Consider the following 24,010-nt stretch of genomic DNA (forward strand, 5'->3'; position numbering starts at 1 on the left):
TGGCAGCACAGTACGTGAACGGTGCAGGAGGCTCGCACTTACCAAGCATCTGGCTGCTCGTTTTATATGGCTAATCGCGAGGGCCAACGTACAGTTCGCGCACTTCTCAGGGAATCGCAGATAACGAGCGGGCACATGCATGGTCCCATAACGTCGTGGACCGTACTGGTCGCCCGATGTGTACTATATAACGTCGCGGCGATGCAGGCTCTTCGTTCGGCTCGCGCAGACAAACTCGCCATGACTAGAGCTTTCCTTGCCATGCGTGCGGTCGCTGTCTTCGTGCTCCTGGTCCTCGGCCTCGGCCAGAGCGCGGCTGCGTCCTCGCTGTCCTCCCGGCTAAGCCGCCGGCGGGGCTCGCCCAAGCACCGCGCTGCCCTTCCGGACCTGTACGAAGCGTCTGTGATTGAACTGCAGGTGCGCAGTGCGCCATGTCTCCCGCGGGTACGACGCCGACCGGACGCACCCGCAGGCAGGCCTCGAGGGCGGATACTTCACGAGCGTCGACCTGGTCAAGGTGCGTCGCCCGGCTTGTCCCGCTTCGCGGTCGGAGCGGGGTGTCACGCGTTTCGTGTGCCCAGGCATACTTTGCGCGCATCGAGGAGGTCAACCTGCAGGGGCCCGAGCTGCGCGCCGTCATCGAGACGAACCCGTCCGCACTCGCGCAGGCCGCCGCGCTTGATGCCGAGCGCCGCGCGACGGGCCCGCGCAGCGCCTTGCACGGTATCCCGGTGCTGGTCAAAGACAACATTGCCACTCTGGCCTCCGAGGGTGAGCGGCCCTTGATTGAGATGATTATTGCGGTCCGTACTGATGCCCGCTGTGCTCCAGGAATGAACACGACCGCCGGGTCGTACAGCTTGCTCCGCTCCATTGTCCCTGACGATGCGGGCGTGGTCAAGAGATTGCGGGCCGCCGGTGCCATCATCCTCGGTGGGTCCCTCCCCGTGTACGAGCGCTCGTGTATGAAACGATGACACGGGCACACTGCGCCAGGCAAGGCCAACTTGTCTGAGTTTGCGCATTTCCGGGGGAACCTGGCCTCTGGGTGGTCGGGGCGCGGTGGCCAGTGCACGAACGCGTACTTCCCCCACGCGGATCCTGTAAGCGTCTTCTGCGCTCTTGCACGACCGCTGACTGAGACGCAACCGCGAGTGCGGGTCCTCGGCGGGCTCCGGTGTCTCGGCCTCGATTGGCCTAGCGGCTGTCACGCTGGGCACGGAGACGGACGGCAGCATCACATGCCCCGCAGACCGAAACAACCTCGTCGGCATCAAACCGACGGTGGGGCTCACCTCGCGCGCGGGAGGTATGGGCACCGCTTTTCCGCCGTGTCAGCGGGCTGACCGCACCCCCCCAGTAATCCCGATCTCCGAACACCAGGACACCGTCGGGCCGCTCGTGCGCTCAGTCGCTGATGCCGCCATTGTGCTCTCGATCATCGCAGGCCCCGACCCGAACGACAACTTCACGCTCGCGCAGCCGGTGCCGGTGTCCAACTACGCGCTTGCCCTCGATCGCAACGCCCTGCAGGGCAAGCGCATCGGCGTGCCGCGCGCGGTGTTTCTGAACGACACGATCACGGGGAACGACCCGTACGTCAATGAGGTGTTCGAACAGGCGTTGGCGACGATCGCGAGCCTGGGTGCCACGGTGGTGGATCCTGCGAATTTGCCTTCTGCTGAGGCGATTGCGCAGTCCAACAACGAGACGGTTGTTCTGGACACGGACTTCAAGGTCGGTGAGCGGGCGTTTACCACGTACGAAGCAGATTGCCGACCTGCGCACTCCCTCGTTGTAGATTCAGCTCAACGCGTGGTACGAGTCACTAATTGAGAATCCCTCGGGTGTGCGCTCTTTGGCACAGTTGATTCAGTTCGATAATGATAATCCGACCCTGGAGGAGCCACAGGGGTATACTGACCAAAGCATGTGAGCGTGCTCGCGGTGCTCGTTTCGAAGGCTCTGTTTGTGATGGTTGTACAGCTTGATCGCGTCAGAGGCCACGACTGGCTTCAACGCAACCTACTATGCTGCTCTGGCGGCCGACTACTACATGGGACGAACGAATGGTATTGATGCCGCTCTTCAAATGTACGACCTCGATGCGCTCCTCCTCCCCGCCTCCGGATTTACGACTACTCCGCCTGGTAGGCCGCTCATCGTGATACAGTGATACCAACTCACTCGCGATCTTTTCAGCGATTGCCGGATACCCTATTGTAACAGGCAAGACCTTTATGAACTAACTTTGCAGACTGCTCACGACATGTGCACAGTACCTCTCGGTTTCTATCCGCAGAATGTCACGATCGGACTGGCAGGGCCGGAAACCGTGTATCCTGCTCCCGGGGTACCTCTTGGTCTTTCCTTCCTCGGCACCGCGTACAGTGAGTTCGACCTTGTGTCCTACGCGTACGCCTACGAGCAGGCTACGCACACGAGGCTTGCGCGGAGGGCCTACGCAGAGGCCATTCCCCAGACGCAGCTGTGGGACATCATCTACGGAGGCATCTAGTGATACGCGAAGGGCCTGGTGGATACCCCGCCAAACCATTACATACTGTGAATTTGGAGCGGCTGCATGTGCTGTATATTGAATATTATACAAAAGATGGCTCGTGAAAAATAAACTCACCTTGTGGACACTCAAGCGGAAGTAACCCCTGTTCATATGCAGCGGAAAGGGTGCGCAGATCGTAATCTCGGAGATTGCCGCAAGAATGACGAGCGGGCGCCGACGGATCTCGCTACAACTCCCCCATGTTGGTCCAAATGCCTATGTGCTCTACCTCATTCTCCCCACTTCCTCCATGATCTACACCACTCTCCATAGATGCTTTGCAAATGTTGAACCATTTCCTACATGCCGCAGCATACGAAAGTTCTCAGCCTCGTCGCGCCGCAAGGGTCACTACCAAACGTTGTCTGTACCCAAGAATGCGACGAGGAGTCAGATTAAGGTACTTCTACTTTAATATTTTTGGGCTGTACGCTCATACGTACGTATAGTCGAGCTACTACAAGGTATGTTGTTCGACTGTTAGTACACGACTGGCAGCCTAACCAGCATAGATGATCCGTTAGCTCACCAAGTTATATCACCCCGATGTGGCTGTAGAGCCAGGTGCAAAGGAGAGATTTCAGGCCGTCAGCGAAGCGTATGCCGTACTAGGCGATGACAGGAAGCGGTGCGCCTGCCTACCTCCGGATAGCGTAGCACAAACCCTGATACTGCTCAGACGGGCTTATGACCGCTCTCTCGAAGAGAACCAGCAATCTCGACAACATCAAGCGCAAGCACACCATTCTCCTTATTCTGCACACTGGTCTCACGAGCCTCAACGTCGTCGAGGCGCGACATATGCGTGGGACCGGCATCCACGCCGGCCAGCAGGTACCTCCTACCGACAACCACCAGGCTCTGCTTCTGGGTCTGCATACCAGCCGCCGCACGCCCGCGACGACCCTTTTGTATCACCGAACGTACAGCGCGCGACAGGCCGCAGAGGATCCTCGCGCATGCAGGAGGGGCATTCAGATGCGGATCGAGTGAGCAGCGAGTCGGGCTTCTGGCGAACGGTGCAGGTCATCGGTGTTGTGTTGACGGTCGCGGCAATTGGTGGAGGGTTCAGCGCGAATGCTGCATGACCACAGGTCGCGATCAGGTTATACGCTAAGTGAATTGTTGCATTTCATAATGCATTATCGTGTTGCTCAGTATTTCTATGTAATTATCCATCCCAATGCAACGTCGCATACCCCACGGCCCTAGGGTGGTATTCCGTGACCACAAAGACCGTCAAAAATGTGCTGCGTGAGCTTTTACTTTCGAACTTGGTACACAACATGTTTGGCCTCAGAATATTATGTTTGTCATATCAAAATGAATCAGCGTGAGCTGATCCGAAGGTAGCAGCAGCGAAGCCTGTCGCCCTCGTCACCGAACTATTCTCCGTTCGCGTGTATTCCGTAGCCTACGCATACGCCAATGAAAACATCGCTAGAGCTGTTGCGAAAGCATCTCTTCAAGAATGCTGCATGATATCTTGCATGCTGGAATTGCAATGCATAACGGCAGTGGCTCACTATCTGGTCATGTAGTATCGCCGCCACTATGGCACAGTCGCGAGCTCCATGGCAAACGCGTGTAGACTACATAGAACAAACATATCACCATCCTGCCAGTGACACGGGAGCAGGATCATCCTTCGTGCACCCACCTGTCGTAACTCAATATTACAGATCTATCAATGTGGATAAGAATTCATCTAGTTACTTGAACCAACTTCCTCCCGCTCTGACACACATCGGACCATATTACACGGTCCGGCTACTTGAAGGTGTCAGATATTGTAACGCAGATCGTGAGACTGTTTCATGTAAAGTATACCGACAGTAACGGCCCATAGGGCCAACGAGATGAATAAATTGCGCATGGCGTGAGTATATTTCCGCAGGATTACGCTATCAGTCAGATGTCCGAGGTCGCAATGCAACGATGAGAGCGCCATTCAGGAAGCCGTCGCCCTTTTTTTCTATCCACCGTCCGAAACGCGTCTCGCGCCCGACAGCTGCAATCATAAGAGTTGCATCGTGTTTCAGCTTTGCACGCCGGGTCCCATTCGCGGCTGTACTGTCGCTTGACTTATCGGTGGTAGGTGTACTACGTGCCCATTGTGCCTTCTCAAAGAGCTCTTGTGGCGGAGTGACGAACTGAATGGAGTTCACTACGCCCAGTGCAGGTATGGTGCCAGCCAGAGAGAACGACTTGAGCTTTGCGTCGAGCTTCCACAGTCGGATCTCCCCATCCCATGACCCTGATACAATGCACAACATACGTCAATATGAGGCTTACGAGGAAAGTTGCATATCCAGTTACCTGATGCAAATATATCGGAATAGCGGAGACAACCGATGGCAGTCACCCACCGCGGTTTTCGCACAATCTCGACATCTTCGGTGTCCACTTGAGACTCATCGATGCCATGTGCAAGGGCCTGTGTGAACACCGGCTTTTTCTTCTGCGTGGTCCACAGATTGATCGAGCCACTGTCGCCTCCACTGACGAATGTGCTCTCGTCGATCATCGCTAAGCATTCGATGCTCCCCTCAACGAACTTTGCGCGTGCAGGTCCGTCCCCCTTTTTTGGCTTTGCCCGCCGCGGCACCCCCTCATCGCCTTCTTCGTCCACCTCCATCCCGTCCAGCTCGTCTGTCCAGGTGCTCCGCCCGCCTCCACGGAACACCAGCTGCGTCTCCTCAGGGATCTTCCAGAATCGCACCGTCTTGTCCCGCCCACCGCAGCTCACCGCCGTCTCGGCCCGTAACGCGTCCAGCGCGAGCACCGGCTCCTGGTGCCCGAACAGCGTCTCGACGTAGCCCATCGACGTCAGGTCGAACAGCTTCAGTGTGCGGTCAAACGAGCCCGAGTAGAGTTGCGTGGATGTCGATGCGCTCGACGGTGCCTTACGGAATGCTAACGCCTGCTCAGTGATCAGCGTCGTAAAGCTGGACGTCGATAGGGACAAGCATACCGAGATAGCGTCGCGGTGCCCGCCGAAACCCTTTACCCACTCATCCTTCTCCACATCCCACACGCCGACGCGCCGATCACGACCTCCGCTCGCGAGGTACCGCCCGTCTGCGCTCACCGCGAGCGCCCAGACTTCATCCGTGTGCCCGTCGACCTCGGCTGCCTTGGCCTTGCCTTTGTCTGGACGGCACTTGTGATGTATATGCGCCTTGCGACCCGTGTGCAAGTCCCATTTGATGATCATGCCATCTTTGCCGGCGGTGAATAGCCATCGCGCATCGGGCGAGGCAGCAGCAGCCGTCACTGAGAAACGATGTCCACGAGTACGCAGGGATGGTGCATCGCTTATGTTAAACTAGGAAGGCACTTTTAGCACTAACTTGACGAGGGCTTGGATGTGGTACATACACTGTCCGCGACATAGAGATGCACTTTGCCAGAATGCTCCATTACATCTTGTTTAAGCCGCGCGGAAATGAGCTCGCGGTCAATCTCGGCAGCGTCAAATTCTCCTTCAGCTGTACATACCCGAGTCAATAACCGACACAGAAATTTCACCAATGGAACGCACCTAAGCCCATACCCTGCTTGACACTATCGAGGTAGAGCTTCGCCAGCCGCAGCCTCTTTTCAGCCGGGGTCTCGTCCTCGTCCTCGTCTCCGCTTTCGTACGCAATGGGATCGACGTCCGGTGCCCTCAGGTCCATCTCGTCGATCCCACCGGCGGACTCATCGTCCTGCGTCTCATCCGAGAGCTCCTCATCGCGTTTCTTCTTTGATGTGGGAGTAGTTCCAGACTTCTGTTTCTCTTTCGTTTGCTTGCCACCACCTGCCCAGCGGCCCTTTTTCGAGGTAGACGCGCTGTGCTCCTGAGTAGAAGTCGTCCTCTTCCGCTTGCGAGGCTTTGACGCGGCGAAGAACGAGTCCGGCATTGGGCGAAGCGAGGAGAGCGATGTGGTGTCCAAAGGATTGGAGAAGACACACAACCAAGGGTGGTCGGAGACCGACAGAGAGTATGTTAGGCTATGTTCGCTGCTGCCGATTCGGTCTGCAGACTGGGCGTCTACGCAAGTTTTTTGCAGCGCGTCGAGGGCACGTGATGGAACCACTGTTACTTTTCGATATGGCAAATGTGAAATTTAGTCCGCGTATGCATATCCACGGCAGAAACTCCGTCGTTCATCGGATCTCCTAGCTGTACAGTGGTACCGGTGTTTCTATGAACGTTCGTTGTCCACGGAAACCATTCCACGACCGCCCTTCTCGGAAGATCTCGCCAGCCATGAGACCACGGAGCTGCGCAATGCGGCGTACTATCAGTACAGCCTCGCCTGCCAGATGAAGGAGTCCTGGTACTTCCTGCCTGTGCGTATCGCGGCTGTCGCGAAATCGACGGAAACTCACATGTACGGAACAGCGTTAAATTCGCGACTCGAGCGCTTGGGCTGAAGTGTGACGGAGGTGACGGGGCGCTCCTCACTCGATCCGGGTTCCGGGTGTGCACTTGTTTGCACGCAGTGGCGGTGGGCCCTGTATTTGAGCGAGCAGGGGGACCTCTTACAAGTCTCGTTCCCCCCCCCTCCTCTGTTGCCTATGTCGTTTCACCACGGTCAGCAATTGACGGAATAGCGCTGACTTTGAGCGTCACGGGCGCACGAGAGTGCCTCACTCTCCGTCTGGGGCGGCTCTCCTTAACATATATCTGCTTTCTCCGGTTTTCTCAGCTCAAGCAATCCTCCTCTCGCACACATCTCGCCTCCCCGCACAGCCAGACATGGTACGTACTGGATCCACTTCATTCTTCAAAGAGGTTCTGAGGACGCTCTCAGGTATACCTAGCTGACAAGAAGTATGCATGGTAAGACAGAATCTGTATGTCGCGAAGTGTCTCGAAACTGAATCAACTCCCCCGCAGCGAGACCTGTATAAAAGGCCATCGCTCATCGCAATGCAAGCATACCGACCGCCCTCTTTTCGAGATCAAAAGGAAGGGCCGTCCGGTCACACAATGCGATCACTGCAGAGAGTTGCGTAAAACAAAACAAGTGCACGTCAAGTGTATGTGTGCAATACGCGACGACCTCAGTGATGGCTATCCAAGACGAGGTGTGTCTCAGCACGTCGGATGGTGTGATGACACTAGTCTGACCGTCAAGGCTCTCGTGTCTCCTGTCCCCCTAGGCGGTACGAAGGTTCCAGCCAGCGCCGCGTTCCCCAGTGGTTTGCCTGAAGCGCTGGAAGCGTCGGTCGCGCTGCGTCTCGCCAGTGATATCTCGGACTCCGAGAATGGTACGTTCTTACTTCGGTCCCTTACCGGAATAACATTGACTTCGCATAGGCAACGCCTCGTCGTCGCAATGTTCTTGTGAAAAGACCGGGTCTTGCAATTGCTGCACTGTACGCGCTCCCCGTCCGAAGCGCAAGGTTAAACGTGAGATCGTCGCACCTACAAGTACTCCTGATTGCGAACCACCAATCACGCAACCCGCTGGTCTCGTCGTTCACGCACACACGGGAGACTACCGTCCTGTCCTCCCACGCCCCCCAAATTCAGAACGACAATCGTCGCCCCTTGGCTCCGGGCCCGTACATGAGCCTTCCGTTGTGCCTACCACTCGCCACCAGGTCCATCACGGACAAGCCTTCTACAGTCCCTACGAGCGGGCATACGAGTATGCACATCCCTCGGAGCCAGCTGCGCAGCCTGAGGAATCCTCGGCGTATCTACAGCCCTTATCATCCGTGCACGTTCCTCCTGCTTCGCATCCTGCCATGGCCTCATCGGGCATGCCTTCTTGGCTTCTCTCGCCTAGTTTGGCAGCTCAAGAGGCATTGATGGCGGCCAACTTATGTGGTTGCGGACAATCGTGTGCCTGCGCAGGCTGTGTCCTACACCGTGGACCTGATGTCGATCCCACCGCGTCCTGCTCAAATCCACATACATGTATGAGTTGCCTCGATTGCGCCATATTCTCCCTTCCCGAGACTATGCCTGAATCTTCTGGAGATGCTTTCGACCCAGCACAGGTTCAGCATGTCGAGGAGTGGCTCCGGCAAGCCTCGGGCCTTCCCCCGCCGTCGCAGCCGCTCTCCCCATTCCCTACCATCCTCAACGAAGATCCTACAACGCTTTCCCAGCGTAGCTCCTCACAGGATGCTCCTACCCCACCCGATGCACGCTTCGACCCCTCCATGCTGCAGACGTACGCGCTATGGAACGAATTTCACGACGGGAGTGTCCCTGCGGCCGTGCCGGCCCCTCAAGAGTGTTGTGGTGGACGTTGTGGGTGCCCGCCAGGCCTGTGTACGTGCGCGGCAGACTGCTGTGGGTGCTGCCAGGGTTGTCAGTGCACGGACTGTGGACACGAGGATCCGAACCGCACGCTGACGTTCGCAACGTCCGGCGAGCGCGCGCCATGTTGCGGCGGTGCACACCAGCAGGCGGAGCCACCCACAAATTTAGGCGACGGGCATGTGGGCGCCCCGGCCATGGGCGGAGATGCTTCTGTTTGGACTGAGACGGCGGACGCATGGAGCATGCAGACACTGATGGTGCCTCGGACGAGCCGCGCATCGTCGTTCTCTTCACAGTCATCTGGCGGGTACTCGTCGTCGTCGTCCCTCGGCTCGGCGCTACAGATGACTGATGTGCGGACATCACACTCGTGCTGCTCTTCCAGGTAGGGCGAAGTCATGAAGTTGTAAACGTTACTGTGTACGAGTATCTTCTATTATCTAATCCTTATTTTCGGGGCAGCGTCGACAGACGATCCGCGCATGACGCGCTGCCCTGAGTAGTCTACAGTGCTGTTCCTTATTTCTTAGAGACTCCTGCTGTTGTCGCATTGGTCTATTAGTGTCGATGTCATTTTCCCTCACGATCGTTATGCGTGCTCTCCTACGAGAGCGTGTTTTCTTGATTTATTAGCACACCCTGCTACGTGTTCTGGTTCTGTAGACTTTTATACCAGTGTTGTTAACAAGCGCATTCACCAATGTTGTACCAAATGTGTGTGATGATGTCCTCAAAATCGCAGCTTGTGCGATCGGCGCTAACCAATCATGCTGATGGTTGTAACGCGATGCTTACCTGCGCTCATTACCATCGTCCTGGACTCGGAGAATCTAGCTGCATCCCGCTCGACAATCGGTCTTGTCAAACCGCTTACTACCTCGACGGTCTTTTGAGGACGAAATAGTTCCCAATGGCCAGTCTAGTCGCAATCCTCGACCTGAAGGGCAAGCCGCTCATCCAGCGGTCGTACCGCGACGATGTCCCCCCGTCGTATATCGAACGCTTTCTACCTATCGTGCTCGACCTCGAGGAGGAGGGCCATCAGGTTACACCGTGCTTCACGCGCGAAGGAATCAACTACATGCACATCCGACATTCAAACTTGTATCGTGAGTGCATCCGCGGGCAGACCTGCTGCGCACACGCTGACCGCCCGATGCCTGATGTCGCCACGGTCTGCGCGACACAGTGCTCGCGCTGTCGAAGCGCAACAGCAACGCGGCGGAGATCATCCTATTTCTGCACCGACTGGTGCAGGTCCTCGTCGAGTACTTCAAGGAGCTCGAGGAGGAGTCGATCCGCGACAACTTTGTCATCATCTACGAGCTGCTGGACGAGATGATGGACTTTGGGTACCCGCAGACGACGGAGAGCAAGATCCTCCAGGAGTGCGTAGTCCGGGGTACGCTTGGGCGTCGTGCGTGCGTGCTGACGCGCGGGCGGGCAGGTACATCACGCAAGAGTCGTACAAGCTGGAGGTGCAGGTCCGGCCGCCAATAGCGGTCACGAATGCCGTGTCGTGGCGATCAGAGGGGATCCGGTACCGCAAGAACGAAGTCTTCCTGGACGTCATCGAGAGTGTCAATCTGCTTGTGCGTGTGGGACCCTGCTCCGCATCGGTTCATGCTAACATCCATCATCAAGGTCAACGCAAATGGAAACGTCGTTCGCTCAGAGATTCTGGGGGCGGTCAAGATGAAGTGCTACCTGTCCGGCATGCCGGAGCTCCGCCTGGGCCTGAACGATAAAGTGATGTTCGAGACGACAGGGCGAAGTGAGTGCTTTCGTTCGTCGCGGCGCCCACCGCGGTGTGCGGTGCTGATCAGCGCCTCCAGCTGCGCGGGGGAAGGCGATCGAGATGGAGGACGTCAAGTTCCACCAGTGCGTGCGGCTCTCGCGCTTCGAGAACGACCGCACGATCTCGTTCATCCCGCCCGACGGCGAGTTCGAGCTGATGAGCTACCGCCTGTCGACGCCCGTGAAGCCGCTCATCTGGGTGGAGGCGGCGGTCGAGCACCACAAGGGCAGCAGGGTGGAGTACATGGTCAAGGTCAAGGCGCAGTTCAAGCGGCGGAGCACGGCCAACAACGTCGAGATCTACGTCCCCGTGCCGGACGACGCGGACACGCCGAAGTTCCGGGTGAGCTTGGGATCTGCTTCGCTTCGCGCGCGGCGCAGTCGCGGTCGTGGCACTCATCGCTCATGCACTGACGTGTGCTAGGCGTCGACGGGCGCGGTGCAGTACGCCCCGGACAAGAGCGCATTCGTGTGGAAGATCAAGCAGCTCGGCGGCGGCCGCGAGTTCCTCATGCGCGCGCACTTTGGCCTGCCGAGCGTGCGAGGAGGTGCGTGCGCGCCCGCAGCGTCCGCTCCACCGCATATTTACTTATTATTTGCGGCATACCCACTGGTGCAGAGCAAGACAGCATGGACAAGCGCGCGCCGATCACGGTCAAGTTCGAGATCCCGTACTTCACCGTGTCGGGCATCCAGGTGCGCTACCTCAAAATTGTCGAGAAGAGCGGGTACCAGGCGCTTCCGTGGGTGCGGTACATCACGCAGAACGGCGACGATTATAGGTGTGCCCGTTCCCGCCCATCAGTGGAGGTAAGGATGCTGATGCAGCGATCTGACCAGCTTGCGGACGGCACTGGAGAAGGGCAGCGCCCCAATCGTGCCGATGTAAATGTGTGCTCCCTGTTGTTTGTCTGGAATATCTTTATATTGTCACATTGGCAGCGTTTCTCGCCCCTAGTCCGTCTGTGGCGGTTGACCGGTAGACGGTCAAGTAAGGAGAAGCATGTTCAAAGCGGCGATGCCGCGTCTATTACGATACACGATCGGGGTGCGCACCAGAACATCAAACCAAACATTATTCGAACAGATGCGGCAGCATACAAATGACAGGGTCACTATGGATGGTACCCTAATCGCAATCCCGACCTCGGCAGTGAAACAGCATTATGACTATTAATGTTCCAGCCGTCCTCGACATCTCGAGGGACGATGAACCAGTGTTGTAACGGCTCCCATGTCATCATCGCATACCCTTGTAGAATTCGGGCACCTGGAACAACCAGTTGCGTGCATATGGGATCATCATGTGCCATGATTCGGTCAGTCTCAAATGTGTCATATGAACGTTCAGAGCCACTGCTCGTTTGCAATGGTTGCGCACACACCTTGGACCGCGATGGGACACCTTTGCTGCAATTTGGCCAACGAACACCGTCGTCGTCCGGGATGAAGTCGGACTCTGCGCCTTGCAATCCCATGGCTAGGAGCGCAGTCAATACCACCTCAATCCATCCATCCTCGAGTCTCAAGGCCAGGATAGGCTTGGGAGCTTGCTAGGGGATGGGCGAAAAGGCTGCAACGAGTCCCTACGCAGTGCCTCACCATTGCTACCCTCGTCGATACGCTGATACAGACCGGATGTGCAAGATGCACCTATGGCCGCCTTGGGGGAGCTTGCGGTATCAGTTGTGGTCTCGCGCACCTCGCCGGCCGGGCACCTGCTCTGGACAGGAACCCCAGGCTCCGTCAGAAGCGGGGCGACCGACACACCAGCATGACTGGTGCCCCTGCGGACAAACCTCACGGTAAATGCGACCTGATCCTGGCGTGCCGTGCAGCAGACGTCCTCGTCTTGGAGACCACCGCGTTCTGGAAGTTGACTCGGGGGCCTGCCGCCGCAGCGCGACATGCCGCACAGGCTGGATGGCGCGGCCATCGCGCAGCGTGGCAGCCGCGGCTGTTTGCATTGTCGGTGCAGTCCGCCTTTCCTGGGACAGTGCACACGGCCCGCGGCGGGCCCGGCGCTGTGCGGTAGGAAGGACCGTGGTGGCTCACACCCGCCGTGCGTGTTGGGTGCAAGCCCCGGCCGTGCCGGCCATTGGGCGAGCGCTGCGCCGGGCCATGGCGCACGAGCCGGCGGGTCCTTGCTTGGGTGCTGGGAGCGGGCGGGGCGGGGCGGCGGCGTCCATGCTGATGCTCGACACGCGCAGCCGGGCGACGCGTCGTCGACGAGTCGCACCGCGCGTGCGTGCCGTCAGTCCCGGCTCGAGAACCGGCTCTGGGGTCTGAGCGCGAGCGCGAGCGCGGACCGAGCCTCTGTTGAGAGCAGCGGCCTCCACGCGCGTGCGCACACCACGCTGGCGGGCGAGACGTGCGCCGCGGTGGGTTTGTTGGTGAGGGCGGAGGGGCGCCCCCGAGGGGGCATCATGATAGACCCAAGCGGAACGTTGCCCGCATGACGTGAATGCGGCATGGTGAATATGCGCTGTGGGCGGCGATAGCAGGAGGGCGCTGCGGGGGAGGACGGACGATAGTGGGCGTTTGAGCGTAGCGCGTCAGACGGGAAATGGGGATGTGGCCTCGCTGAGGTGGCTAGTGCGTTCTTGTAGACGTGGGAAGGCATGTGAGGGGAGCGTCGGCGAGCATAGATCTCAGACGAATGCACGGCGACATGGAGGGCGCCAGACGTTTGCGCTGGCGGGTGTGCCAACGCCGCTGTCATCGGAGGTGTGTGATGGTGTAGGCGGTCAGGAGGCTGCTGCTGCGGACTGGAAGGAAGTGATGAGTGCTGTAATGCGGTAGGCGAGAGCTTGATAAGGGGGAGGGAGGCGTGGCGCGGCGCTGGCACGACGGTGGCATCGAGAGTACGTACGGGCGAAGCATGTGTGGCGGGATTCGCAGATTCTACTCGGGAGTGTGTAGTGCACGTTGACGACGAAAATAGCGGACATGGTGCCTTGGAGAGCAGCTGGGTGGTGGGGTGCACAACGTAAGACGCTTGCTGGAGCGAAAATAACAGACGCAGAACCATCATAGTGTGCTGTGGCAGATAAAGGCGCATCACACCAGTGGCCCGCTGATTGGTGCCCTGGGGGCCGAGATCTGATGACCGGGCGGATCAAAAAGAAAGAAAGGTAAATGAACGGCTATATGGGGCCGCAGAGACTTGTACAGTCCGCGACAGACGGCGAGGGCTGCGAGAACGAGCCCGGCGACAAGCTCCCACTCGGCCACCTCTTCCCGGGCCGAGTGGCAAGAACTATATTTGACGCTCCTCCTGCCCAGGGCGTGCATCACGTCATCATCGTGCTCGGCACACGCCCGACGCCGTCCTTGCACACACGCCTGTTGACTGCCCACGGCAGAGACGGCAACGGACGATGGGTTGTGGACGACGGGTGACGACGGGCAGCATGGGTCCGTGTGCGGTGTGCGGTGGACGGCGGACGGCGGACAGAGGGGGGGCAGGCACGGAGGACGACCGTGGTGGTGCACGGTGCCGCCATGGCCGCCCAGCACGGCGCATCGCCCGTGGTTTACTTTTGCTTTTGATTAGCTATACATAGCCAACATCGCTACCCTCGCTTCTCTGCCTCTGCTCGCACCCACGCCCCTTCTCGCGTCCCCCTTCCCTACCTACCTCCCTCCTCCCTCCTTTTCCTCTCTCCTGTCCTATCATACCACACCTCATCCGGAGTATATTCACTCCCACCTCCCTCATCTCGCGTACATCTGCTCGATCATTCCGTCTCAGCGATCGTTGCGTAGACGAGCAGACACATTGCAGACACCCATCGCACAGTCATCTGGTGAGCTCTCATCCGCACTCCCTCCGCGTCGTCATCTCCCTGCTTCCAATGTCTGCCAATCCTGCCGTATCTACCTTCCCACTCTCGCACCCCTTCTGCCTCATCTCATTCCATTCCCTTACTTATACTCACTCTCGTGCAAGCAACAGGCATTCCATCGTCCACCTCGTAAGTCCTCTTTGCCTACCAACCCGTCCTCGCCCTCTCTCTCATCGTGCAGGCTCTACCAGTCCGCTCTTTTCCACCTCAACACATCCTAATACGCATAGACCATGTCGCTCCCACCACACCGCGCATCCTCATTCTCCGCGCTGCCTGCACCGTCCGTCTCGCTTCCCCAGCGCGCATCCACATTCGCTGCGCTCCCCGCGCCTGCCGTGGCATCCTCATCGTCCGCCGCCCCACTCTCCGCCCCACCCCCACGGCCCCCAATGTCCCCGCGCCGCCACACCATGCGCCCCCTCCGCTCCTCGCCCCTCGCCGGCCCGTCCCTAGGCGTGCCCTCGGACAACGGCCACGCACGCAGCTCGACCGACCACGACCACGAGCATGACGACGACCACGACCCCGCCGCCGACGGCGACGTCTCCTCCGCCGCCTGCGGCAGCGTCTACGGCTACGGCAGCTCCAGCAGCGAGCACCACACCGCCCCCGGCCGCAACAAGCTCCGCAAGCCCGAGCCCGTCCTCTTCCCCCCGCGCGACCACGCCCCACAGCCGGGATCCCCCAAGGACAAGGACAGCACAAAGGCCAAGCGCCGCGCGTCCGCCTCCATCGGCAAGCTCTTCGCGCACGCCGACGCGAGCACGCGCCGCGCCGCCTCCGCGTCCGCCGCGTCCGTCAGCAGCGCCGGCACAGAGGCAGAGCCTGCCCGCCCGCGCGCGAGCCGCCGCTCGTCGCTGCTGCCCCCCGCCCACTCCAGCAGCACGCACGCCCGGCAAGAGCGTGCTGCGTCGTTCTTCCAGGCGGACACGCAGAGCCTCGGCCGCCGCCGCCGCCAGAGCACGCAGGGCCAGGGCCAGGGCCACTGGCTGACCGCGGTGCCGCCCGCGCCGCCGCCGCCGCCGCCGCTCACCCACCTCGTGCGCACGCTCGCGGACCCCGCGAGCCCCGAGGCGACGTGGATGCAGGTCGTCGCGCCGCCCCGCTTCTCGCGCGAGGGCATCCGCCGCGAGGGCGTCGTCATGCCCGTGCGCAAGGCGGAGCGGCCGCGGAGCCGCTCGGCGATGGCCGTCGTGGGCGGCGGCGGTGGCGGGAGGGGCGCGGGCGGGATCGAGGAGGTGACGAGGGCGCATGGGGAGGTCTTTGTGCCCCCGCGGGTGGGCTCGCCTGCCGAGCACCCGCCTTTGCCGACGAGACCGGGGCCGCCGTCTGCGCAGGCGCAGGTGCAGGCGCGCGCATCGCCGAGCCCGACACCGCAGACGTCGGCGCCGCCGCCGCCACGGTCATCGCAGGACGAGACGCGCCCGTCGCTTAACATCTCGCCGAGCATGGCGCGCGCGGAGAGCCCGCTGGCGGCCCTCGGACGGCGTATGAGCGTGGAGCTCGCGCGTGCGCGGCAGCAGCAGCATCAGCAACAGGAGCCCACCGATGACCGCCGCCTAGGGCCGAGCGACGAAAGACGCCGGGGGCAGGGTGCGCAGGACGATCAGCGCCGGGTGCAGAGTGCTCAAGACTCCCGCGCGCGCGCGCGCGTGCTCACGCCCCCCGCGCGCGCCTTCGTGCCCGCGTCCCTGTCCGTCCCTGCGTGGCGCGTCTCGCAGCTCTCGCACGTGAGCTCGGTGAGCTCGATGCAGAGCTACGCGACTGCGCTTGAGTCGCCGGAGAGCCCGTCGCCGCCCAGGACGCCCTCGACGCCGGAAGCGAGGACGCCTACGAGACTGGAAGCTAAGGCGCCAGAAGAAAGTATCGTGCCGCCGTATGAGAGCCTTGCGCCGCCGTCTGAGAGCCTTGCGCCGCCGTCTGAGAGCCTTGCGCCGCCGCCGCCGCCGCCGCCGCCGCCGCCTGAGACGCCGGAGGAGAGCCTCGCGCTGCCGGTGCTGCGGGTGCGCTCGGGCACGGACGGGAGCGCGGACACGCCGAGCCTGACGCGCAGCCGGACGGTGAGCTCGAGCGGGAGCGGGAGCGTGCGCACGGCCGGCCGCGAGAAGGAGCGCGAGGAGGAGCAGGCGGGCGCGGACGAGAAGGCGGGCGTGGGCGCGGGCGCGGGGGCCGTCGAGGTGTGCGTGAACGGGGTCCCGGTGGAGTATGTGCCGCTGCCGCGGGACACGCAGGGCACGGCGCGGCGGCGCACGACGCTCAGGAAGAAGCACGCCCCGCTGGTGGCGGCGCAGGTGACGGTTGCGGTGTCCCCCGCGCACGACGAGAGGGCGGTGAAGCGGGGCGGGACGATCAAGCGGGTGTGGCGCAAAATGTTCAAGAGCGCGGGGGCGCGGTAGACGTGCGGTGCGCGCTGGACACTAGACGCGTAGAAAAGGTGCGCTCGCTCGCGCGTGATGCGTGTTGACGGCGGACGGTGTTTGGACAATGTACTTGTGTGTTTCTTTTTCTGGGACTTTCTTGTGTTTCTTGTATTCAGCAGTGCTGCTGCTCGCCCCTCGCTCGGGAATTCTTGACGCTGTTCGCTGACGGTTTTGTAATTTGCTGCAAGGACTTGCAGCAGTGATATGTTTGGTGTAGCTTCCCCCTCGTGGGTGCCTGTGTACAACATACTACTGTACGGTATCCTGACATTTTCTCGGGCACTAGGACGTCACTGGTATACCCAAAATTCAATCGTAGACTGATGTGTTGCAAATAAAGTCATTGGTGAAAGAATGTAGCGTTGTTTGAATCTCAGAGGAGCACAGTACAACGAGTCGATGCACGTACTTTAGCACTTGAAGTTCTGCCAGGCTTTCGTTGACATCTGTTTGTCAGCAAGACATTGAACTCATGATAGGGCCGTAAAAGATGTCAAGTATCGAATTTGTGTATTGATACGCAGATTGTCGCCTTTAGAGGGCATACTAAGGTAGCAGGCGATGGACCGCTCTTGAACGAGGGGCGGTGTAAGATGACGCAGCCGTAGCCTCAGAGTAAGTATTGTTCGCAAAGTCCAAGTTGAACCGGAAGGTGGTCCTTATTACTTCACACTCTCACATATTCTCAACTTCGATCGCGTCAGCGACGCACTTGATTTACGATTTTATGTTGCTTACTGGTTGCTCGGCCGTGGTGGCAGGTTTCGATGTACACTATCATTCAAACACTCTGAAAATGAAGCCCAACAAATATGCATGGTATATGCGTCACAAGCACCCCTTGAGTCGCTTCGGTGACTGAGGTCTCTATCAAAAGCCCCGATAATGACCTTGGACCAGCGGACACTGTGAACCAGTCTACATTACTGCGTCGTCTGGTCTGAATTAGGAAATATCCAAACAATGAGCACATATTGGTGAGAAGATCTAAGAATGACTCACGGAGCTGTGATATCATAACTCACTCTTTCGAGCGCGGTGGTCTCACTCGTGACATTGGACGAAGACATTGCCGAGATCCATGATTCCTGGACCAGTGGCAGTGCTTGCGCTGATTGTAGAGTACGAGGCAGGGCGAACGATAGGCTGCTGAGTGCACAAGACTCCGCTGAACAAAGTGCTGCTTCACGGAGATCGAGGAGGCAGTGTGATACCATGAGGGACGTCATCCTGACCCTAGTAGTCAGCTTGCTGCCAAAATGCATATGAGCGACAATATAAGATCAGCGTACGGTGCAATAACATCTGTTGCTATACTGTTGATCTGCGGATGGGAGATCAACGACCTGAAAGCACACCAAGGGCACTACGAACCCCGAAAGGCCACGTCAAGATATTCACAATATTCATCACTAGCAGGCAGCTATGGTTTTTCTGTCTAGCATCTATCCAGTGAAGTGAGCTGGCAGCAAGCTCACACGCAATATAACATCCCTACCAGAATAGAGTTAGATCCTGATTGAATAAATGAAAGTGTAATTACCATTTCGCCACAAAGTGCTGAGCAGTGGGGTGTGATCTTCGTCGTTTTGTTCGAGTGCTTGACCACGCCGTGTGTAATACCAAATTGCGACAACGACAAGTATGTCGGAGGCGATTGTGCACAGTCGGGTCACTAGAACGACTAGAGAATTTCAGTTATATACAACGTGAGAAATCTAGATGAAAGCACTACAGCTGACCAGGATGTTTTCAGGTGAGCTATAAGGACTACTACAGCGGGGTGTCCACGTACTAGAGATCCTGGGGAACACTGAGCTCGCTTTGAGTCCAACATATCTCGTCTCCAGCAAAAGACATCATCGATAGTGAAGTCTTGATGTAGTTAACCTGCGGAGGACCATTGGCACATGAATTGTAGGAGTATCTGGTTAACGATGCTTACAATATTGGTAACTAATGGCACAAGCCCCCAACCAAGGGCCAAGGACGTCAAAGTCCAATTCTTGCTGCTCACTGCATACACACGGAGAGCCGAGAAAACTGTGACAGTGTCCTTATTCCCAAAGGTGTGAAATAGTAGGTGATCCACTGACCTGCCCAGACTATGAAAAATAAGAGACTAAACATGGCCCCAACAGCCTCTATCACTCTACAACTGGAGAGATATAAGAATCAACATCGTGTTATGACTGGTATATCATCGTAATGCACCTACATCTACGTTCAATTAGACACCGACGTTTCCGTCTCGGAGCATTTTAGTCAGTTTTACATACCAAAAAATCGTCTCGAATGTACTCAACGGTAAGACGAAAGAGACAATATGCCAGTGCAAGATATCGGTTGGCAAGGAACAGAATGGTACCGGTTGTCGAGCCTCTTCTCCATGTCAAGTCTATTTCTCTGCGTAGGTTCAGGACGTAGTCATAGAAAATAGTCGCTACCTCTAAGTCTTAGCGTATTGTCATTATAGGCATCAAATTACGAGATATGGTTTTCACTGTATATTGCCACCGGTACATAACGCCTATAAAAGCAGAGTTACTGTTACTCGAAGGACAGGACATCGAGATGTGGGCTCGCGCACGTGTCCCATGACAGTATCGAATCCTGGCTTGCCATAGTGTGGAAACCTGTCGCGGTGCGACAGGTCACACTCGATATGGATTTCTGACAGAGATCAGACCCGAGCAGAACGCGAGGATGTTATTAGCGTACTCGCACGAGGGAGACGAAATATTAGAGAACGTAAGTGATGATGATGGTACGAGGACAGGAAAGAACAACTAGTCTTGGGGGCGCGCGCGGAAGCAACATCTGGTGTGTTCAAAGCGTGATGTGATTCAGACCCCGCCATACGCGGTGGCTGCTCTCTCAATATGGTAGTGATGGCGACGGATCTTCGTCGACATTAATCTTGTGCCGAGCGGACTTGGAAACATGCCGGAGTGGCCATCAGTGACGAAATCTAGATACCGATTTACCCAACGTATGGACGCGGTTGTAAGAGAGATGATGCATAGTCGACTCTGAGCATTAAGCTGTATCACGAGTTGTCCTGCAGTGTACTGCACATTGTTCCATGACCCATCAGGAGGAAATACGCTCTTTACAGACAAAATAGAACTGTGAGATACTTTGAGCTCCTAAGGACAAAGCATACGAAGGATCAGCACCAGAACTATTAGATGATCGGATGTTCGAAGCGTGGCCCTACAATTCACATTATCTCGATCCTGCATACAATTTCACCGTAGATTCGCAGGAAATCTGTATGAAGCCTATCAGACGAATGAAGGGAGATGGCTGGTGTTTGATGACACGGACGGTCCGAATTGTCATTTAGACAGGTCTGCTTATATCCATGGTGGTCTAAGACTCATCCATTTGTTAGACCGACAGAGGACTGCCATATCTTCGAATTGCGCAAGTCTAGTAATAACAAAAAAAGCACGTCAGATATATCTAAGCCTGATCCACAGCCCAAACTATCGCGATAGATCAAATAGCTTGGTATGGACGTAGTCAGATAGAGGTCAGCTAAAAAGCGCACGGGGACACTACCTCTGGCGGAAGCGAACACTTTGCGACGACGTGTGGTCGGTAACGAAGCTAACTGGGGATCAGATGTGCACGTCAGACACCACATAGCTCGGAGCGTACTGACTCACTCTTCACAATCTCGCGTCCGCCTTGCCGGACAATATCTTTGCCAGGCCCTCTCGTAGTGTTTGGCTCATAGGTATGCTCTTTCTGCTGCGACTCTCTACAAATACGTGCGTATATCCGCCGACTGCGCTGGGGATTTCTTCATTCTCCTCGAAGACGCCTACTTCGTATGTCACCGAGCTCGTTCCAAGTTTGTTTACCCTTAAGCCGAGCTCCACCACAGTAGGAAAGGACAAAGGCGCAAAGAAATGGCAAAATGAGGACACAACCAGACCGATGCTTGATGCCTCCGTCGGAGAGAGATGGCAGTGAGAAATCAGATACGTGTTGATGATGGAGTCGAACAGATGATAGTACACAGAATTGTTGATATGTGCATATTGATCATTATCGCTCCTGAAGTGTGCCATCAGAGGTGAATCGAATGGGTGAAAGAACATCCTGACCAGCGAGTACGGTAGGAGAGGAAATATACGTAATCTGAGCGTCGTCTGTGTCTGAGACCTTCCATCTTCTACAAGGAGGCGTGTGTAAATCCCAAGTCGATGTCAGGCTGGTAAATTGAATGAGTATGCGCAAAGTGCTGTGGGAAATTAATCTGACATTCAATGTGCGATGACGAACGACGTGATCACCCTTGCACGTGACCGCGACGCGTTATGCAAGGCTGGACCACGCCTTTGGCTTGACTCAGACCAGCAGCTTGCCTGCGTCTTCTGACTAGTGCGGCAATCTTGTGCTCGACCTGCATCAGCGGCAACCAAGACGTTATCTCGGGATTACTGTTATACTGTACTTGATATCCGATCATCACCGGTTTTCCTTACTTCAGGGCGTCGAAAGCTGGGCTGCAAACTTTTCGCGCTTTCTCTTTGGGCTTCGGTGTATATTCTGAGCTCTTTTCGAAAAGAGATCCTCTGCGTACCTGCTGTCTTTTTGATTCAATTATGAGCGCAAGAACACCTTTCATCCCCCAGCGTCCTGCTTCTCGGGCTCATGCAAACCAACCTGGAATAAATACCGAGTCTATTTCGCAACAGGCTAATGACACATTTCGTCCTACTGGATTGCTACCTGTTTCCGCTCCTTCTGGTGAAAAACATGATTCCCAGTCGCTGGTTCACCAAGTCATTGCATCGGATGCTGAAAACTCTGGGTTGAAATCCAAGATCAATAAACCCCTTAATATCTCGTCATTTGTGAAAAACAATACTTCGCAGCAAGGCAATCATCCTCCTGGGCGATCCCGCAAATCCTTTGAAGATGCTGGTGCTCGCTCTCGCTCCCCTAAACCGAACCAACAGGCCCTACGCATGGCTGCACCACGCCCGTCTTCCCCTTTCTTTCCCAACTCTTCTGGGCTTGTTTCTATGAATGGATTCAAAGCTCCTTCTCTCCCGGTCCCCTCTAAGTTGCAGACCCTGACCTCTGCAGACGACCTGAGCTCGAATAAGGCGCATATACCCATCTCTGCGGTGCCTCCACCATCCGATATGCCCCACGGTCGCGGTCTTACGCAAGACGACGATGCCGAAATGCTCGTCTACCCTGCGGCGTTCCATCCTTCTGCAATGCAGCACAGGGTACGGACTGCTTCGCATCCTTCTTTAGAGAAGATTACCGAAGAGGACGAGATGGAACGGCCGCGCACTAGTTCTGGCAGGCGCAAGAGTGTGCCCAGTGACTTCGACGAGCTTGAGGGTGATGGACCTACTGGTAATACAGCCTTCGTGGAACGAGGAGATGGCCACGGCGAGCAAGGTTTGAAAAGGTCAGCGAAGCGTGTACATTGTGTAGAAGAAGACGAAGACATCGATTATGGTGGTAACGCGAAGAGGTACAAAGGTGACAGGCTTCCGGTCAGTACAATTATCGGCTGTATGCGCGTATATATGTCGATGCTTCCGCCTCATGCTATAGCAGGAGCCACCGCCGTCCTACTCGCGACACTCGACACCAGCCTCGCACTATCTCCCGACAAGCCAAGGCGCACACGATGACGATCATGACTACCGACGGACTGAGTCACACTACGAAGACACCTTTCCAAGTCAAGCACAGGCGGGGGTCGACGGGCTCACACAACCTGCTCATGCATTCCGCAAGCTCCTGGGGCAGGACCTCAATTTATACATGGATGCGCACCTCAACGCATATGACGAAGCAAAGAAGAAATGGTCCGAGTGCTCGATAGACGAATGGAGGGCCGGTGCCGATGGTGCGTCCATCAAAACATATGCATCAGTGTCTTGAGCTCGTGTTGCTCGGGCAATTCTGACGCGTCCCATTGAAATAGAGCTGATGACGGGCTTTGCGAAGATGCTCGACTTTGTACGTTGTTTCCCAAGCAAATATGACATGCGAATATTGATTTTCCGCTCATTCTCAGGTAAAGGAACACATGACGTAGGTACAGCGCTTATGATGTCAACAAGACCGCTCATGCCGCTTTTCGCAGAACCAAACTTACGCTCTACGCTTCCCTGCATTCCTCTGTGTCTGCGCATCGTGCCATCCTTACCGATCGCGACCAGACACTCAAGGAAGCTAGAGAAAGCCTGGTGCGAGAAGGAGGGAATGTGGTTGGAGGGAACATCGAAACCCAGAAGGACGACAGAACGGGTGGGGATTGATACAGAAGTCAAGAACGTCTTGGTGCAAGTAATCTTCTTGGTACTTGGGGAATCTTTAGATGCACGCAATGGATGCGCATTCGCTAGGTCTGTTTAGTTCAAGAAGATTTATGTACTGCACTCCTCTATGAGCATTGATCAAGACGCTGTCTCCACCAATCGATTCACGATATCCACTGCCCTCCTAAAGTTAGCTTTGTCCTCCGCCGTCGCTTGCGTCTCGCTGATGCCACCTCCACAGCCTTGTGGGCCCCCATTCATCCACATAAGATCATCACTCCCAAACGCAATGCTAGTGTCCATGCCATAGATGTCCTGGCTTCCGGGCGGTGACTCCGTCGGTAAGCCCTTCAGGATGTTGTGCAGCTCGCCAATGAGCGCGGTCGTCTCCTCGTTAACTGCGAGGGACTTTGGCAGCGCATCTTGAAGGGATGGTGTCCCGTCAGGCCGCACGGCAGCGGTTACGCTGAACGAAGGCTGGGATGGCGTCCCTGTGACTGTATAGATAGCGCTTGGAGTGGGAGGCGCGAAGCCACCGGTAATACCTGCGCGATGCGGTCGTTAGAAGCTCCAGCACGATATAGACATTCGTATGACCTTGCTGCAGACGCAAAGAGAACTCTGCCGGAGCCATGGAAATTGGATTGTTCACGGGTGCTTGTGATGATGGCAGGACAAAGATACAAGACTTGACGACTTCCAAGGTCTGCTATATAGGAGTTATAGCGCCGAGTGGCTCATTCACTGCCATGAGGTTATCGATGGATAGTCGTGCGCCATCACTCGGATCTAGCCCAATATGCCCC

At 57.1% G+C, this 24,010-nt stretch overlaps 11 protein-coding genes across 11 annotated transcripts; 6 read left to right on the forward strand and 5 right to left on the reverse strand.

Annotated features, from left to right (window-relative positions):
• Positions 1 to 240: 240 nt before the first annotated feature.
• POSPLADRAFT_1049420 (hypothetical protein) lies at positions 241 to 2,518 on the forward strand (the record flags this gene model as incomplete). The annotated part of the gene is made up of 10 exons (XM_024479743.1): positions 241 to 417; positions 473 to 517; positions 582 to 771; positions 832 to 933; positions 997 to 1,103; positions 1,156 to 1,309; positions 1,361 to 1,737; positions 1,802 to 1,932; positions 1,987 to 2,150; positions 2,280 to 2,518. 10 exons carry the CDS (start codon positions 241 to 243, stop codon positions 2,516 to 2,518), a joined length of 1,686 nt encoding a protein of 561 aa, XP_024334944.1.
• A 295-nt stretch (positions 2,519 to 2,813) lies between these two features.
• POSPLADRAFT_1154687 (hypothetical protein) lies at positions 2,814 to 3,651 on the forward strand (the record flags this gene model as incomplete). The annotated part of the gene is made up of 4 exons (XM_024486871.1): positions 2,814 to 2,963; positions 3,013 to 3,027; positions 3,088 to 3,191; positions 3,243 to 3,651. The coding sequence occupies 4 exons, from the start codon at positions 2,814 to 2,816 to the stop codon at positions 3,649 to 3,651; spliced, it is 678 nt and encodes a 225-aa protein (XP_024334945.1).
• A 1,079-nt stretch (positions 3,652 to 4,730) lies between these two features.
• POSPLADRAFT_1154138 (hypothetical protein) lies at positions 4,731 to 6,468 on the reverse strand (the record flags this gene model as incomplete). Its single annotated transcript, XM_024486814.1, has 4 exons — positions 4,731 to 5,486; positions 5,538 to 5,891; positions 5,945 to 6,048; positions 6,108 to 6,468. The coding sequence occupies 4 exons, from the start codon at positions 6,466 to 6,468 to the stop codon at positions 4,731 to 4,733; spliced, it is 1,575 nt and encodes a 524-aa protein (XP_024334946.1).
• Positions 6,469 to 7,120: 652 nt separating this feature from the next.
• Positions 7,121 to 9,511, forward strand: POSPLADRAFT_1173574 (hypothetical protein). The gene is made up of 5 exons (XM_024488240.1): positions 7,121 to 7,313; positions 7,366 to 7,394; positions 7,452 to 7,642; positions 7,718 to 7,825; positions 7,875 to 9,511. Exons 1-5 carry the CDS (start codon positions 7,311 to 7,313, stop codon positions 9,218 to 9,220), a joined length of 1,677 nt encoding a protein of 558 aa, XP_024334947.1. The 5' UTR covers positions 7,121 to 7,310; the 3' UTR covers positions 9,221 to 9,511.
• Positions 9,512 to 9,643: 132 nt separating this feature from the next.
• On the forward strand, positions 9,644 to 11,517 carry POSPLADRAFT_1067523 (hypothetical protein; the record flags this gene model as incomplete). Its single annotated transcript, XM_024482195.1, has 8 exons — positions 9,644 to 9,940; positions 10,021 to 10,219; positions 10,279 to 10,423; positions 10,476 to 10,605; positions 10,667 to 10,971; positions 11,053 to 11,176; positions 11,248 to 11,410; positions 11,469 to 11,517. The coding sequence occupies exons 1-8, from the start codon at positions 9,742 to 9,744 to the stop codon at positions 11,515 to 11,517; spliced, it is 1,314 nt and encodes a 437-aa protein (XP_024334948.1). The 5' UTR covers positions 9,644 to 9,741.
• Positions 11,518 to 12,882: 1,365 nt separating this feature from the next.
• Positions 12,883 to 13,662, reverse strand: POSPLADRAFT_1060644 (hypothetical protein; the record flags this gene model as incomplete). Its single annotated transcript, XM_024481288.1, has 1 exon — positions 12,883 to 13,662. One exon carries the CDS (start codon positions 13,660 to 13,662, stop codon positions 12,883 to 12,885), a length of 780 nt encoding a protein of 259 aa, XP_024334949.1.
• Positions 13,663 to 15,927: 2,265 nt separating this feature from the next.
• POSPLADRAFT_1049424 (hypothetical protein) lies at positions 15,928 to 16,875 on the forward strand (the record flags this gene model as incomplete). The annotated part of the gene is made up of 1 exon (XM_024479744.1): positions 15,928 to 16,875. The coding sequence occupies one exon, from the start codon at positions 15,928 to 15,930 to the stop codon at positions 16,873 to 16,875; it is 948 nt and encodes a 315-aa protein (XP_024334950.1).
• A 1,909-nt stretch (positions 16,876 to 18,784) lies between these two features.
• Positions 18,785 to 19,346, reverse strand: POSPLADRAFT_1153892 (hypothetical protein; the record flags this gene model as incomplete). Its single annotated transcript, XM_024486786.1, has 2 exons — positions 18,785 to 19,021; positions 19,206 to 19,346. Coding segments are annotated over 2 exons (378 nt in total), but the record flags the coding sequence as incomplete, so codon positions are not given.
• Positions 19,347 to 20,576: 1,230 nt separating this feature from the next.
• On the reverse strand, positions 20,577 to 21,082 carry POSPLADRAFT_1154442 (hypothetical protein; the record flags this gene model as incomplete). Its single annotated transcript, XM_024486850.1, has 2 exons — positions 20,577 to 20,967; positions 21,018 to 21,082. 2 exons carry the CDS (start codon positions 21,080 to 21,082, stop codon positions 20,577 to 20,579), a joined length of 456 nt encoding a protein of 151 aa, XP_024334952.1.
• Positions 21,083 to 21,941: 859 nt separating this feature from the next.
• Positions 21,942 to 23,099, forward strand: POSPLADRAFT_1071379 (hypothetical protein; the record flags this gene model as incomplete). Its single annotated transcript, XM_024482442.1, has 5 exons — positions 21,942 to 22,430; positions 22,492 to 22,789; positions 22,868 to 22,902; positions 22,961 to 22,977; positions 23,030 to 23,099. Coding segments are annotated over 5 exons (909 nt in total), but the record flags the coding sequence as incomplete, so codon positions are not given.
• A 243-nt stretch (positions 23,100 to 23,342) lies between these two features.
• Positions 23,343 to 23,838, reverse strand: POSPLADRAFT_1060647 (hypothetical protein; the record flags this gene model as incomplete). Its single annotated transcript, XM_024481289.1, has 2 exons — positions 23,343 to 23,749; positions 23,802 to 23,838. 2 exons carry the CDS (start codon positions 23,836 to 23,838, stop codon positions 23,343 to 23,345), a joined length of 444 nt encoding a protein of 147 aa, XP_024334954.1.
• Positions 23,839 to 24,010: the final 172 nt, after the last annotated feature.

This window comes from Postia placenta (assembly GCF_002117355.1).
Source record: "Postia placenta MAD-698-R-SB12 unplaced genomic scaffold POSPLAscaffold_15, whole genome shotgun sequence".
Taxonomy (NCBI): domain Eukaryota; kingdom Fungi; phylum Basidiomycota; class Agaricomycetes; order Polyporales; family Adustoporiaceae; genus Rhodonia; species Rhodonia placenta.

Bases quoted from the DNA above. Each gene is read 5' to 3' on its own strand.
- POSPLADRAFT_1173574 (XM_024488240.1), top strand. The intron at 7,395-7,451 runs GTAAGACAGAAT...ACTCCCCCGCAG, and splicing joins GCTGACAAGAAGTATGCATG to CGAGACCTGTATAAAAGGCC. The intron at 7,826-7,874 runs GTACGTTCTTAC...GACTTCGCATAG, and splicing joins TATCTCGGACTCCGAGAATG to GCAACGCCTCGTCGTCGCAA.